Source organism: Phymastichus coffea, unplaced genomic scaffold (genome assembly GCF_024137745.1).
Source record: "Phymastichus coffea isolate CEN01 unplaced genomic scaffold, Cenicafe_Pcof_1.1 PCOF00054, whole genome shotgun sequence".
NCBI classification, from domain to species: domain Eukaryota; kingdom Metazoa; phylum Arthropoda; class Insecta; order Hymenoptera; family Eulophidae; genus Phymastichus; species Phymastichus coffea.
This window is the reverse complement of record NW_026706865.1, coordinates 1,791,502-1,808,470: the sequence shown is the minus strand read 5'-3', so window position 1 is coordinate 1,808,470 and position 16,969 is coordinate 1,791,502. Positions and strand designations below refer to the sequence as shown.

Below are 16,969 nucleotides of genomic sequence, written 5' to 3'. Positions count from 1 at the left end.
TGTAATCTAAAAAGAGCGAACATCGTAACAATAAACAGGTGCAGAGCCAATCATTATAATCTTCGTGCCTCACTTGCCCGAATAAACATCATAAACGACCCGTCGTGCGAATGTGAAACAGCTGATCAAGACTTAGACCACATACTCTGGCACTGTCCGATTTATAAAGACCAAAGAAAAAAGCTAGCCAAGGAACTAAAAAAATTAAAAGTCAATCCGCTTAATGATGTAAAAAACGTACTTAGTAATACCAATCCTTTTATATACAAAACGCTGTATCAGTACTTCATAGAATGTAAGCTAGAAATTTAAGATAAACAAGCACACACTCCTCTTGTAAATACTCACACCATTTCCTTTCTTTGTACTTTGCTATATAACCTCTGTAGTTCCTAATAGCAATAAATAAAAAAAAAAAAAAAAAAAAAAATATATAATGCTTTGCTATAAAAATTTTAACTGCGAGTCATTTGCGCTCATTTATCTCATCCGCCTCCAGCCGCGTTCCCTTCTTTTTTTATTATTCTTTACGACAGGTTTATTTTCTGGCGAGCGAGGATTTAATATCCAGAAAATGAAGTAAGCCTGCAGCTCTTTCTCTCTTTATCTCGTTACGCTTGGACGTAAAAAGAAGTCTCGAAATGAGAAATCCTAGGCCTAAAGCGTGTATTTGTGTGTTTATCGGTGCATGCCGAGGGAGATCCGTGGCCTTAATCGAGACGGACGCGTCGCAGGAGCTGTCAATTACCAAACACGTGCCACTGCGATTCGCCGATTCGTATGACAGCGCTGTGCGCGCGGGCAAGATCAATCGATTGGAATGCCACGGGTAATTAACAAAAAAATCCAAACTGACGGCAATGTGCTTGGCTCAATTCCGCTAACGGTAGGCGCGAGTCCCGATTGATAAGCTCCACCAACGATGCCGGCAAACGTGCGCGTCGAAGAACGCTTTTATAGCGATTGAGCATGGCTTATTGACATTTATCAAGCAATGATCCTTTCTGTTGTTCTTCGGTATCACTGATATACACGCCATACGGCTGGCTAAATAGTTCATCGATCGCATTACATCCAGACGAGCGAACCATTAATTTTTCACTCATCTGACTTCTCTCGGTCGATTACCTTTCTCTCACTCTCTCTCTCTCTCTCTCTCTCTCTCTCTCTCTCTCTCTCTCTTCTTCCCTCCCTCGTTCTTCTGAAATATACGTTTGAAAAAGAAAAATCAATCGCTGAAAAAGTGATCACTTATTTACCGACCTCGTTCTCTTTTGATCATGCGAAAAAAAAGCTGCGCGCTTCCGCGCTCGTTGTCGTTGAATGTTTTAAGCTTCGTCTATTTTTGGGCCGCTTGAACTTTTGCCCCGGAATCGAATTATTCCGCGATGGGATATTGGATTTGACCAGGGCCGTGGCTTGCTCGTTGTTCACTCTGGTCGATCGCTTGAAAGTTCATCTCGCCGGTCCTTTGGGGGCTAGGCCATTTTTTTTGCCCGCTGGCTTTGCTCTGTTCTCTTCCGCTGCCTCATTTTTTGGAGTCCGTTTGCTGACGCGTAGATTCCTTTTTCTCTCCTTGCTCGTATGGTGAGTAGCCTCCACTCAGGCTCTCCGCTGTCTCTTTGTGGCCCTGGCAATTGAATTAGAAGCTGGACAATTTTTCTTTGTGCACGCGAGACTGCGGACGAGCAATGGTTTTGCACGGCAATTAATGTTTGATGGAGTTAGGCAAAAATGTCGTTATTAAGTGGAACTCGCTTTGAGCGTCGACTTCAATTTTCAAGAATCAACTTGAAAAAATAATAGCGCTACCGACGAAAGTTCGATGTTTGTTAGTCGAGTGAAAAAGAAGATTTTTATTCTAAATGAAAGCTGTCAGCAGTGGCGTTTTATTTTGCAAGTTGCCAGCGACAAACTAAATAAGCTTGTTTTTTGTTAGCCCCTCCCAGCTGAAAAGTATTGAAACTTGCTACTTGCTTAAGTAAAAAAAATATATAAGTATGTCAAGAAGCGAAAGAGCTCGGGAAAGTAGCCGGGACGAGGCCTTTGACGAAGATAGCTGCCGCATGTTCGATAACCAAACGGCATTCCAAATGTGTACGCACCTACTAATAACGACGCGTTAAAATTTCAAAGCGAAAGACCCTCTTTGCGAGCAAAGTTATAGCGAGAGGCAGGTTTGAACTTTGGCCGCTGTACGCTGGCTGCGATCTAATGATCATCTCTGGGGAAGATTAAAACTTGGCGCTAAACTCTTCGACCAGACCTTCTATCTGCCTCCCTTCTTCGCCGATGACTTTTTTCTCTCTTTCTACGTGGGATAAAAGGTGAAGTTTCAGCTTGTTAAAAGTGCTCCTTAAAGACCTTTCCACAATGTAACTGGCAGTTTGGTCCCTCCGTTAACGCCAAGACCCCTTCTAACTTTCTTTTTGACTATTTGTCTTTTTTTCCCCTGCCTTCTCTTTCTCTCTCTCTCTCTCTCTCTCTCTCTCTCTCTCTCTCTCTCTCTCTCGCTCTCTCACTCTCTCTTGCTGTTCAACTTGTTTATTCATCTCTTCTTTTCTAGCTCGTTACGCGTATCCCTTTGAATTGCGCGCTCTCACCTAGTTGATCTTACGTCTGGCTGGCTATTTGTTTTTTCGCGGAGATTGCATAATTACTGGGCTATCGGAAGAAACAACTTTTTAAAAGGCGTTTTGTGCTCGTTATTCTTTTAGAAATTTCTCCTCTTCGTTAACTTTTATTAAGGGCGTCATTAATAACCTATAAGAAATCCTTTTTTTCATTTCGAGGGAGAATATTTCAATTTTTTTTCTTTTTCAAATGCGTAATTTTTATTTGTTTCTACGTTGAATGAATTTTAGCTTGCTTCGCGAACGACTATTTAGTTATCTATTTTTCAATGCGTGCGGATTCAAAATCACTTTTCATAGAGAAAACACGTTCTAATGGCGTGTTTTGATTTCCTCCAGCTAAGCTAATGATAAAAATCCAGCTGCGCGCATTTCTTGAATGGTCGTTAATTCGCGCAGCTTTTATATGTAATTGCAGTTAGTTTGGCCAGAAAATGTTTTTTTCATCAAGTTGGCGAGAAAAATTAAAGCACAAGATAATCTCCTTATTATTTGAATAAGCAAATTAAATGCAAACAATGGCAATATAAAATACTTACAGTTAATTATTGTCTGTATTTTTATCGAACAATCCCAAGAGCTCACGGTCAATTTCTATATTCGATGTAATATTTTTCGAATTAATAAATAAAGGAATGTTGTTTCGCAAATGCCCCTCTATTCAAAACTGCTTGAACGTAATTGGCGCCCATAAATATCTTTGCAAAAAAAAATCTCTTAGTAAGAGAGAGAGAAAGAAGAATCGGAGCAAACCTAACGTGAATTTCCGGCGGGGGGGGGGAGGAAAAGGCTGGGCGCGTCGTTGACGACAACAGCCCGATAGGCCGATAATTCTTTCGTCGTATACGATGGTATATATGTAGGGGAAAGGTAGAGGCGGACCGTTTGCCAAGCTTTCGACTCGTCTTTTTATTTCAAATATTTCTCTACCTCTCGCATTGTTATCTGCTGGCAGGTGCAGAGACTCTCTTCGGGCGTTAGTTTCCTCTGTCTCCCTTTTTCTCTCTGCACGCCTCATCGACGCTCACAAAAGAGAGAAGGACAGAGCAGGATCAGAAAACTCTCGAGGAAGACTGAATTTATAGGGGCTATTAGAATAACAAGAATTGGAAATAAAAGCTTGAGCGCGCGGGAGAGAGGGGGCGGGGGGTGGGGGGATTTTTATTGATTTATCGGTCTTGTTTATAAGAAACGCGCGAAAAAGGGACGGGGAGGAGATATTGGAACGCGCATTTGACGCTGATTGAAATTATTATTGTGCTAATGGCGAAATCAACGTTTGTCCTCGTAGTACCGTATCCGTTTTCCCCAAGTCATTTTACTCGGCTCGCGCATTCGTACTTCTCGCGCGATATGTCCAATTGTTTCGTTGGCCCGATGAAGCTTATCGCTCGCGCACAGAGTGTCCGGAAAGGCCATTACAATCATGGCACACAGCGTCAAATAGGCCACTAAAGTGTTTACCTTGACTGGCTGCCCTACCCCGGCGCTCGGCTGAGCGCCGAGCGAGTATTCTTACCTCATTTCAAACCGCAAACTTTATACTATTTCCCGCGGACTGCAGTTACCCGCGAGGTATTAAACGCAAACGCGCAGCTGAATTTTGCAAGTGTAGCTCGTAAAAAAAAAGTCACTCGCGGAAGTGCCGTTTTACGCGCTCATGCGCGCCCGCGAGCGGCCGACGTTTACTACCATGCGTACGTGCTGGATTAATAGCTGCCTACTATGTTTTTCTTTTTTTTTTTTCATGAGGTGGTATTTCATTCTCTCTCGTCCCCCTCCCCCTCTCCTTTTAACGATTGCACGCGTGTACGTAGTCTGATAAGGTTTTCAGTCAATTTTGACATTATACAGACGAGAAGAATGAAAGAATAACTCGTGATGCTTTTAACGTTGAAAAAGATGGAGCACGTCGTTCCCGTAGTGCTACTTAAAAAGCAGAAGCTCGCGCAATTTTGCGGTCGAGAAAAGATGCGCAAAGCAACGCCTTCTCCTCATTTCCAAAAGGGACAGTATTACTTTACCTCGCGTAATATCTTGCAGCGCTTATTGCCCCACTCAACGAGTCGTTTTTTCGAAAATGTCTGCTATACTCCTTACGGAGGCCTCTCTCTTCTCGCGTTATGAGTTTGTTGCAGTTTCCCTGGCGGATATGCTTTTTTGGCCCTAGCGCTCGCTCTTTTCGGGGGGCTTGATGAAGTTTCTTTGTTTCGATGTTCTTTGTGTGTTCGCTTGTCTGGCTTTCAATCAAACAACTCGTCTTTTGTATTTTTGGATCGCCACAGTAACTGTCAATGCTGATTCGTTTATAAAACATCTCGCTCGGTGTGACATTCGATGAAATGGACTTAACTACTTGTTCGAAAACATAACCACAGCATAATGAGGAATATTCAGCACTTTTGATTCATAATCAAATGACGTTTAACTCGTCGTACGTCCGTCACCCAATCCCTCATTAAGAACTTATCAAACTATAGAAAATTATTTAGGCAACAATTTCGTGCGGCAATGGAAAAAAGAGTCAAGCCACACAGATTCCCAGCTAACGCTGTTAGGAATTTGTTCGAGCGAAGTCTCCGCGTGTGCGCGAACAATGTAAATTAATTTTGCGCTCTACGCGTACTCAATCATCGCAAGTTAAATGCGTTCGTAAAAGCGTGAATTTTCGTTAACACCACGAGCGCCCGATAAACTCGAAAACTTACCACTGTAAAATTCAAGGGCTAATCTCATGGAGCGAAAAAAAAAACAGATAAAAAGTCTCGCGCGCGCACGCGGCATACACTCGAAACTTTGAGATATGGTTTTTATCGCTCATCGCGATCGCAGATACCGTTTTTGTGTGTACGTGCGGATATCTCGCTTCTTTGCCCCGCATGTCGACGAGCAGATGGAAAAAGTTTGATACAGAGCTCATTCGCTTTGACAAGCATGACGTCTTTGAAAAAGAGAAAGAAAAATTGGATTCACCAGCAGGATATATCGGCAGATTAAACAAACGCGAGAACGATGATGAAAAAAGAGCAAGGAACGAGGAATTCAGCCGTGAGACAGACAGCAAATATGGAAGTCGGTGGGGTAAATGCTCGCGTGGCTTGCTATGCGTGGGCGTAATGGGTAACCCGCAGCGATAATAAGCAGTGGTATTAGGATTATTAAGGATCTCCCTCCTTCTCAAACGTCGGTGCTCGTATTTCTCTGCGAGACAGCTTACCAACCGCGTACACACGCGTCCCGCGATTCGAGCGAGTTATTCGACCGAGCTACACGAGCTCTGCTGATTATGTCTGCGAAATTCACGTCTTCCGTCCGATTATTTTACTACATTGCTCAGTTTTTACGAATGGATACAAAAACTTTATAAGTTTTGAATTAGATGCGATTATTAAAGAATTTCTAGGTGAGTATATCACGCCAAGCTTCAGAAATTCGATCGGCAGTATCGACCAATCAATTTTCTTTTCATCTCCCACGGACCCAATATCTATAAAAATGTGGTATCATAAAAAAAATCCTGTTTTTCCTCGCTCTTCCTCGGCATTGCATGTAAGCGTTTGCAAGATATATACAGTACTGTCCATACAATCTTCATTTGCAGTCTGAAAACTGTAGTGTGGAAAAAAATCGTTTTACGAATTTTCAGACCTGGAGAGAGACGAAGGATTAGATATAATCAATGTCCCTTTACCGTAGTGGTATTTATTATCGAGTGTATTACGCTGCGGTTTTCGCCGCATTCAACTTTACGCAGGCAGATCGTAAAGCCGTATTGGCGTGGCTGATAAAATACGAGTCGCAATGTAGAAAAGTCTGCTCGAAACTCTCTCGCCACTCCTTGTTTTATCGTAAACGAGGCGTGTTACGAGAATTTTTTTTACTGCATTTAGTTTTCGATAAAGGATGAAATTTCCGCTCGATATTATTGTACGACGTTTTCCGTCTGCATCTTCATTACGAAGTCAATAAAAATCGATGTTGCTGCTGCTGTTGCAGTACTGTTTCGGGGCCACTGACTCTCATGTAAATTTGCTCGTCGCTTTGCAATTTCAACGAGCAATATTGGCAGTGTTGTTTTTAATTTCAAATGAAATGCGCGACTCTTTATTAAAATTCCAATTATGCGCGGCGAGAAGCCTTTGATTATTCTTCATTTGGAATAAAAGGGAAAAATAGATGCTCGTCAATTGTGCATAAAACTTGGGTTGCCATCGATAATAACAAGTCTCGTTGATTTTTGGTGAATAATTCATGAAGAAAAGAAGAAAAAACAACAGGCAAAGTCGAATAAAAACAAAGATTACTTGGCGAGGAAGAAGAAGGAAAAGTGGTGTATAGAAGCTCATTGAAAAAGCAGAGCTGAGGATATTTACGAGCGCGAACGAGGGTAAACAGAAATAATCCGCTCGGCCAAAATCATATTCAATGGCCCCGTTATTCATCCCAATGGCCCATAAAGCCGACTCGCCGCCACGGAATTCCATTGGACGTACTGGCGTAATTGGCTGCGCGGCGACGGATAATCTTGTGGTCTGACCCCTTTTTCTCTCTCTCTCTCTCTCTCTCTCTCTCTCTCTCTCTCCTCGCACCGACACTGTGTCTTTCCCTGGACGAGAATAGCATGTGGATCGTACGTTACGTTCCGATTGAGCTTTTTACGCGCCTTTCTGTTTGTGTGTACCGCTTCGGAGAACGTAGTGCCAATAAAATGATAATAACGACAACATTCGAAATACAGGCAGTGAAAAAAACTTGATTTTCAATAAAGCTCATCCGGCATGTTCAATAATTGCGAATGAACCAAAAGCCTTTAACCTTATTACATGCGATGGAGCGGAAAAATGAATCTTCACTTTTCCAAGTAGTAATCCCGGATTGAACTTCCCTTTTAATAACGCGATATTGGCTCGCATTAATGAGTTTATGAAAAAATATTCCCTCGGGCAGCAAATAATTAGGCTTCATTAGTGAAAGGAAAAAGTCAAATAAAGATTATATACAGTTATCCAAGCAGTTAGTTTGAATATTTAAAAGATGCCCTAATTAAATCTCGGCAAATGTCGTGAATGAATAACGACGTATAAAGCAGAGAGTAAGAATAACGCAAGTGGAACAATCAATATACAGTCAGCCACTCAAGCTGTTTATCATTTCATTCAATTTTACGGCACACAAATGTTCACATTCAGCAAAATAGAAGGAAAAGTGCGAAACAATAAAAGTCCACATAAGCTTGATTCACAGTAGAACAATCCGAGTACAGTCGAGCATAAGCCAAAATCCGTCGTGCAATGATATGAAAATGTGTTATCGTTGAAAAATTTTTCTGAGAAGCAAAAAATATGACAGCGTGGAGCGACTGGTGCGTAGCCAATTCATGAGCCAGGCTCTCATTAATAATTCATGGACACAAATGTATGACGAGAGCGAAAAAGCCAACGCACACACGTACGAGTTGTCGCGTAGAACCGGAGAAACAAAGAGAGTAGTTGATGTTTATTTGGATTCTCTTTGGACATTCTCCCTTCCGGAATCAAACGCCAAACTGAAGGAATTGACAATGACGGCTTCTCCAATGGGATTGATTGTCAGAGAACTTTCTCTCTTACTTCTTTTTACTGGTAGCAATAAAAGTTTTTTTCCCTTGCGGTCTGATATCTCGCACACTGTAGAATTTATTTTCTGATCAGGAAAAATGTCCAATTCTTGTATAGTAATATTTTGCATTTGATATTATTTTTTTGTTAGCCTCTAAAGCGCATATCGAGAGATTTATATTACAGATTTTTTTAAAATCGATGTAAAAATGTTTTGTAACAATACATACATTTATCCTCAAAAGTTAGAAAAATAACTTGTTTTTATGCGGCAAACAATTCGGTACAGCGATGTATTTTTTGCGCAAAAGCGCATGAGAAAAGTTTTATGTAAACAAGACGGATAAAATAGATAGGGGAGAGTTTTTTTTACAAAGTAATCTCGTATTTCGGTATGTTTGCAATGTTATTGCCTTGCGTGGGAAATTTCGAAGCTTTCAATTTCTCGAAACACTGAGTTTATTCCAAATTTCTAGATTCTGAAATTCTAATTCAATTCGCTTCAGCCATGTATACGATGACGTATAAACCATTTAGGAAGTGGAATATTTTTCCAACGAGTAAAGTTCCTTTGCTCACTGTCGGGTTTTTAGATCGGATGAAACTCAAAAAGTCGAGTGATGGAGCTCTGGCGGCGCGCGGCATATAATCCGGAAAAATTGGAAACACAGTCACGTCAAAAATCCAGTAGGAAGCACAACGCAGACGATAAGAGATAAAAGAAAGAAAAAAAATAGATGAACGAAGCGTGAAAAAGTCCTTATCCCGCTTGGGTTATTTTCCTTTCTTTTTTTATTTTCGAAGGAACAAGCAGCGTCGAGCTGTCAGGGCTCGTCGCGAGGCACTTATCGCTCTGGCAAAAATAGAAATTGAAGTCGCAACGCTGGATTTTATTCGGTACTGCTGCGCTCTATTTACAAAGCCCTGACATTATGTTTATTTTGCGCGTTAGCACTTTTTTGCTTCGTGCCTGTAGCCACGTATATGTACTCTGACATCGAATGGGAGAAAGGAAAAACGTGGTGGCAAATGGTGCGGCGGCATGAGCGCAAATTTTCCTTTCGCAGAGAGATGAGAATGTCTTACTCGTTTTTCTCCCTATTGGCACGATAAAACTCTGATGCAGCACATTTTCCTTTTTGTTTGGAGTAATAATGGTCTTACCCGCGTCGAATTTTTCAGACCGATTTTGCCGTTCTCACGCGAAATCTTATCGGAAATGCAGCGCGTATATATTCCTCTTTATTAGTTTGCAACAAAATCAATAAATTCAATATTTCACGTATGATAAAGATTGTTTACACAAAAGCTTGCAGTTCAGGAAAAAAATATCTCCGTCTTCTAGACACCCGTATGAAACGATCCATGGGAAAAAAGCGGTCGTCTGGAAATTCGCGAGAAAGAAAAGAAAAACGTCCATGGGCAAGAGCAAGACGCAAAAGCTTGTGTTGCGAAGAGAAAAGAGAACATCGGTACAGACAAAACATCGTGGGCTTTTCCTTGAGAAAGTGCTCCAGCGTAAGTGATTATGTCCGGGGCCGCGGTGATTTTCGGTCATCTATCACGCTCTCAGATCGCGGGGTAAACATACACGGGGAAAGAGAGACAGCTTGAGAAAGAGCGAGAGAGAGCGGTAAAATTTCCACCGCAAGGCATTAACGAAGACGAATGGCTGCTGGAGCCGGATCCTTTTAATTGTTTCTAAGAGCTTTTATAGCGATCCACTGAAATTAGACTTTACGAGTTACGTGGACATTTCGTTGAGGATTGTGTATGCAATTTTTTCCAATTTGACAAATGTTACAACGAATACATTTCGTAAAAAGTGTCTTTTCCGTCTCAAGTTCATTTGAGAATGATCAGTCATTTTCGAGAAACTACAAGGCGCCTCGAGTTGAGTTCGAGTTGTTGTCCGCTGGAGGCGGAAATCGACAAGAAGGTGGCCCCTAAGGCACGTCTTCGTTGATGCTCACTTTGTCACAGCTATACAGCTAAGTAACTTTCTTCGGGAATGCTACGATCTACGTGCATCCTACATAAACTGTCATGTAAAAGCAAAGTTACATTTGTCCAGTAGCAACAATTAAGTATATGATTACTAAAGTCACCACGTTAAAATGCAGACAAAATTTGCAAGAAAGCTTTATGTGCCGATCCTCTCGAAAGCATGCAGATAAATATTTTTAAAAGCTTTTCTAGATCGTAAATAAGCCCAATACCACCCTGATGGCTTTTGTCGGTCAAGTATACTTAGTATGGGATTGTACGAAAATTAATAATGCATTATGAATGAACATTACAGCAATGCTCTGTTTTGTTTCAATTTTGAATTTCCGTGCGTCACCAAGAACAAATTTTTTTATTGTCAAACTAAAACTTATAAGCTTAAAGTATTACAAATGTGAAAAAAATTCATAGCTCAACTTATTTATATAAATGTGGACTTGTCAGCTCATATCAGGTAGTTAGCTACGAGTGCGATAATGTTTTCTCAATTAGGCAATTTTCAAAGTATCCAACAGTGAATCGTCACAACACTTCGGTGCTCGTCGTTAAGTCCTAACAGCGTGCATGAATTCGAGTTACAGAAGTCAATCAATCACGGCGAACAAGTCAATAACTTCAACTTTATTGCAAGTCGAAACGAGGGAGAGGCAAGCTAGAGTAACGATGGTATACACGTCGACCCTCGCCAATAGCATAATCGAAACTGCAGTAGCCCTCGCACATTTTGAATTACGATCGACCGGTATGCCGGCCTACTTTTGCGCCCGCCGACGGATATAATAATAGAGCCGTGCCAAATTTACGACTCGAATTTAAATATAGGTCAGCTGCTGCGTTATTTAAACACGTAGTTCTGCCTGGTCGCTGCTTTTGATACATCGCCCTCGAAACGGCGAAACGGCGATGCACACGTGAACAAAGTGCGCTGGGTAAGAAGATGCCGCGAGTCTTACTTTCTAATGGCAATTGTTGGTCGCGTTCCACTTTTTCCTCCGCCCCTTGCTCTCTGCTACCGTGCTGGCTGTTCCGTATTTTCTTCTGCCCCTTCTCCTCTTGTACTGCGTACGTGTACGTTCGCTGCAGAGGAAAGTGCGGTTTCGAGACTTCCGTTGGCAGGCTTTCGATTTGCCGAGGTGTCAGACTTCCTTCGACTGACAAATGTTTCTTGGCTCGGATTAATATTCCAGGTGGGTTGGGAGTGAGAAATATTTCGCTCTTCTATTATTTTTTCTTTTTATGCAACGAGCATTTGGTAGTGAAGCCTTCTCGGAAAGTACGCTTGGATGAATAATCACGCAGCAGGCAGTAACAGCGCCGATACAATACCGCTTGGAAATTTCAAAACACTTGAAACAATGTGTTAGGGGTATATAGGCGTATGGCTTGCATACAGGCTCGGTCGTTTCCGCAAAGCTCGTTCTCGCGCTTGCATTCGCGCATGGCAATTCAATTCGCTGACGTTTATTTTGAAATATCTGCATAACACAAGAGGGAGAGAGAGAGAGAGAGACTGACTCAAAGCAATTTAGCTATGCCGACAATTAACGACAAGGAGATGGAGAGACAACGCCGCATTAATATATACGTACAAATGCGAATAGTTGTCGAGAGGAAGCTTTGGTTGATAAGGTACAAAAGCATCTATTTCGAAATGCGCGCATCCAGAAATGATGTATTCCCGATCGACGTTGTAAGCTTGGCGCTCGTTGTATTATTGTTTCTCGCGGAGTTTGATGCTCGTTTGTCATGTCCTGCTTTCAATTATATCACTAGCTAATGCGATCATTTTAGTTTTGATCGTGAGCGATTATTCGAGCTACCCCGTCGACGCACACGGTGTGCATGATATTCCTACTATGATGATGGATGCATTGTATGAAATGACTATAAGTACACGCAATTGGTACGCACGGAGCAAATGCGTCAAACGTTCATTTGCCCTGGTCGCGGTAGACGACACATTCTCCTTTTGCTCGTTGTCGCCGAATTCCATTAAAGCGTGCAACTTTTCAGTGCTCGATCGCAAGAAAATCCGTCGATGAGTAATGCTTGCACTTTACTTTCGTTCTTTTCCGGAGGACTTTCCTTTTAACGCAAACAAGAGATGTCATTATTTATCGCTCGCGTGTCATGCGTAACTTGTTATTTTATTTACTTATCTTGGTTGACGCGCGCACGTATGCCATTAAAGACGCCATCAACTTTTTTACCTTGTAAAATCGACGTTTCGCGTGATACGCCTTCTTTCCTCTCGCCGTGTTTTATTTCTCACTTGCTCGCGCTGAGATTTTTGTTGTTGTTGCTCGCATGCAGGACTGAAAAAAATCGGAAAAGTTTTAATGATTCTCTCTCTCTCTTTTATGTAGAGTGGGATTTGTTGGGATTACGCGCTGTTTGAATATTGCACTATGTTGTCGCTCTGAATTTGCGGAATTAAAAAGAAGGCATTCCTGGACGCGTCAGATTTTTTCGATAAAATTGGAAATAATCCTGGAAAAAGCTAAAGGCAGTAGCAAATAGAACTCTGCAGGAGAATACGTGTTTTACGAGGGAGCGAGGAGCGCGTCGACGTATACGCGTCTTTTATTTTAGGAAGAGCCGGCGCCGTATATTTCCCTGGCAAAAGCGCGAAAAGAGCTCGCAGACGCGAGTATAAATTTTCGCGGTTCCAAACAAGCAGAACGGGAATCCCTGGCTAATCGCGCGCACTCGAAAAACTTATAGCTCCGTTTGGAAATATATCTGTTTCTTAATTGCGAACGGAGGTATACCGCCAGATGCGATTGTTTTTTCCGTTTCTCCATCTCTCAAACTTCATCCCGGAAGAAACGTCATTAAACGTTTCCATAAAAGTCAAAAACTTTCTGGAGACAGTGGAAGACGATAAGTTCCCGAAAGCATAGCTTTTTTTCGCAAGCATCAATCACGGTGGCCGTGCAACTTATTTCTCCCATCTCGCTGAAAAAAAGGAAATGCTTCTAAAGTTAGGAGAGACGAAAGAACACAAGAGGGAGACAATATGGACAGAAGAAAAACGTCTGTGCCGACGAGGATGGAAAAAAGAAAAGAGATCAGTACCCGAGGCTTAAAACCGCTGTCTCTATATATACTTTTCTACGTGTATGCGTGTGTGTGAGTGTCCAAAGGTGACCGCCTCGAGTGTTGCCACTTCCAATCGAATATATATCTAGCTCTGCTATACTCCAAAGATTCAATAATGCGTGAGATAGAGCTGTCCGGGGATATTTAACTTGTCTGCTACGTTATGGATTCCAGATTGAATTTTCGTTTCTTCTTTTTTTACTCGTGTATCGTACGTCTTTTAATCGTTTATAAACGTGCATTATTAAGATTTGAAATCGATCGTGCGATTTCAATACAAATTCTGCACACCCTACGTGCACCGCCTTAAGCCCGTATTTCATTTCTAATCGCAAACCAGCATAAAGTATTCCCGTGTCTGTGCGCAGTGACAAGCCTTACTTCCACTCGACAGCGCAAAGGGCTTCTTTCCATACAGCCCTGATGCTTAATCGGCGGAAAAAGAAAGACGATGCAAATCAATTGCGCCGCCGTACTAAGAAACAGACAGAGAGGACACATCGGCCGCGCTGCAGTTTATGAAAGCCATGGCAGTGCTGGCTCGTCCAGCTGCGTTTTCCCATCGTCGTCGCTGTTTTTCCTTTTATGGCCGCACAATTTTCGGGCTTTCGTATGAAAATGTTGACGTGGCAGTCGATCGACCGTTTTTTTTTCGGTTCGCGATTGGGAAGACTTTACGAGGCCACTACACGCGCATTGTCTTAGATATTAAGCGAGTTATAAAAGTGTTTTACGCGCCGACCAGGTGAACAATACAGAATCTTTTATTTTTACGGTTTCTATCTGCGCTTCAACAAAGTGATTTACTACCTTGATACGCATTCGTTGTTCGAAAATTGCCCTCCTCGCGGTCGTAAAAGGTCCGCTTTTTTTTCACGCTCGTCGTAAAAGTTATATACTGAAATTCACATGTGATAATTTGATTTCTTTGTTTCGTATGAATTGCGTCGTCGTCATGCGAGACTAACTCGAGTAAAATACAACATCTCTGTCTGCGAAAGAAGACTCACCGGTCAAACTTGCGACCGCACGCGAGTCCGCGTCTTCGCGAGTAATCCGCAAACCCAAATCGGCTTTGGCGCGCGCTTTCTCTCTCATACGGATGTTCGAGATTACGGCCGAGCCGATTATTATACCTCATCATCCAGAGACTCGCTGTCCCCTCCGGTTCTATCTCTATCCGTCCTCTTTAATCCAATAACTCCGATCCCTTCATTTTTTCGAGTAGTCTTTGATGACGTTGAAAAATCTTAACAAGTAACCCGACCAATAGATATTGCGAGAAATCACTGGAGGGCAAATTCAAGTTGACTGCCTATATACTTTGGCGGTTTACAGAGCGATGTCTGCAATAAATGGGCTATCACTTTGCCACGAATTTACGTACCAACAACAGTGCGAATTCAAGGAATCCAGTTATTCTTGACGCAAAGCGTAACTAAGTGTATTCCGACTACAGGCACGCATACATAAGAGTCGCTAGCTCGAGCAATAAAGAGAATACGTTACGCGTGTTTCAGCCTAGCGCTCGCTTGTATCGTCTAATTTGCACTTCCCTTTTTGCTGCGCGTGCACGTACATTGTGTCAGTCAGTTATTCGACTTAACTAAACACGCATTAACAAGTCTTTCCGAACTTGTAGCCACGGATGCTGCGAATGGTAACACTGGCGCTTTGCACACTCGTTCCTTAATTATATCCACAAAGCTTATTGTCTATTCATGCGTGTAATGCGCTCGCTTTGCAGACATAGTTCAATCCAAAGTTGTACCATGGATTTCGATTAGAACCGTAATCGGATTGCCAATTTTCGTGGCGATTATTTTTTAAAAGCATGACCAATGTTTTTCCGGCGACCGAGCGTCAGTGCACAGAGTATGTCTGACGTAACTCAATCAACAGTGGACAATATGCGGGTACAGCTGAAATTGGCCGAGACAAGCAGTGTTGTGGCGTTTAGGGACGCGTCATTGCCCTTATACCCCCCCCCCCCCACCCACCGCTCCGCCCCGCTAGCCCTTCTCCTTTCCGCATCTCTAGCGATGCGGACATGCCTAGGCCTCGGTTACCAGTAATGTACATAAACTGCCTCTCCGCGCCGTTAATTGGCCGGCGCGCGTAGCGTACGCGTACGTCGGACAATCGACGTGCCGTATACGAAACGCTTATATCGTCCTGACAGTAACGTTGACATGCGATACGTGTTAACTACTCAATGGTCGCGTCGCCGGACAACGAATTGACCTTTCCTTTTTTTCTTTCTCTGTTTCTCGACGAAACGAAGAGTGAAAGGAGAATCGGTCTGAACGCGGAAGCTCAAAACCTCACTAGCTCTGGCTCGATCAAACGATGAATCCTCGGCCATAGGTCTTTGTTCCCTCTTTTGGAAAAAACTCTTCGTTTTGCGAGACCTGGATGGTAGAGCTCGCTTCGCGCATGTTTACGTGTAAAGCGAGCGAGGTCAGTAAGATAAAGCCTTTTCACTGGCCAATCAAAGTACAAATGCAGAGGAAATTGGGCATGGCTTGATCGAATAACTTTGTTCACGGAAATCCATCGGTGTTGAATATACGAGACGCATACACACATCACTCGCACTTAATGGTCCTTCAATGCTTAGGCGACTGGCTTCTCCTACTCCACCTCCTCGGAATATTCATATTGTCAGGAATAGGATTTCCCTTCTGGCGGAAATTGCATGACACCAGTATGTGTGTGTGTACGCACGCGCGCATGTGTTTATACGTCGAGTTATATGGAAATATATTGAAGTCATAAAATCCTTTCCCAACGCACTAACATCATTTGTGTATAGAGCAGGGAAATGGAAAATCAGCGGAACACACACCCACTCGGCCGCTAACGATATTTGTAGTAGTTCGCATGTGTGTAGTTCTGCTATGGGGGCTTCATAATAATTCGTAACGCATGAACTGTCGCAATATGTGGTTCAAACACATATCGCGTTATTTATACTTTAGACGCTTCGTTGTTGTTAGCATTTAATGCGAGGATTAAGAGCCGATTTTCCCTTGTCTATTTATTCGCCTTAATCTCTCTTGGTATTGCGAGGGAGTATATTAGGCTGAATAATTCTTCTACGCGGAGACTTTCTTATATCCTCTCTGCTATTGATTTTAGCCGTGTGGAAGGGAAAGAATTACAGTGGTATGCCTCTAACGGGGTTGGGAACTTTTAGATCTTTATCTACGGCTATAACTTTTTTTATTCTTTAGCGGGCAAATAGACGATTTTTCCCAATCATTCCACTGAAAAACGCAACAAAGTTGCGAGATATCGACGAAAGTTCGCCATAACTAGAGCAAAAAAAGAAGCAAAACTCGACAATGTATTAGAGCGTAGTGAAGGAATCTGAGAGAATAGCGTCAATTTCACCAACTTCCAGTTCTTGCTTTCGGAGCACATACTCGCGCGAAAACACATTCACCGTTGCAATAAACTCTCTCTTTCAATATATATATATATATATATATATATATGATATCCTAGCATTTTTTCCTTCTTGCTCTCTAGCCAAGAAAATTTATCGCCGTGGAGATGTCGATCGATCATACTCTCTCACGCGCACGCGACAAAGGTTTTCATCGGCGCTGATGTTTTGTGGCTTGG

General features: G+C 42.4%; 1 protein-coding gene across 1 annotated transcript in view; it reads left to right on the top strand.

Moving 5' to 3' along the window:
- The first annotated feature begins 5,512 nt into the window (after positions 1-5,512).
- LOC131665838 (uncharacterized) overlaps positions 5,513-16,969 on the top strand; it is a 70,440-nt gene continuing 58,983 nt past the window's right edge. The window contains exon 1 of the mRNA XM_058937999.1: positions 5,513-5,714. Within this exon, the coding sequence (XP_058793982.1) occupies positions 5,513-5,714 (202 nt within the window). The remainder of the gene's footprint in view (positions 5,715-16,969) is intronic.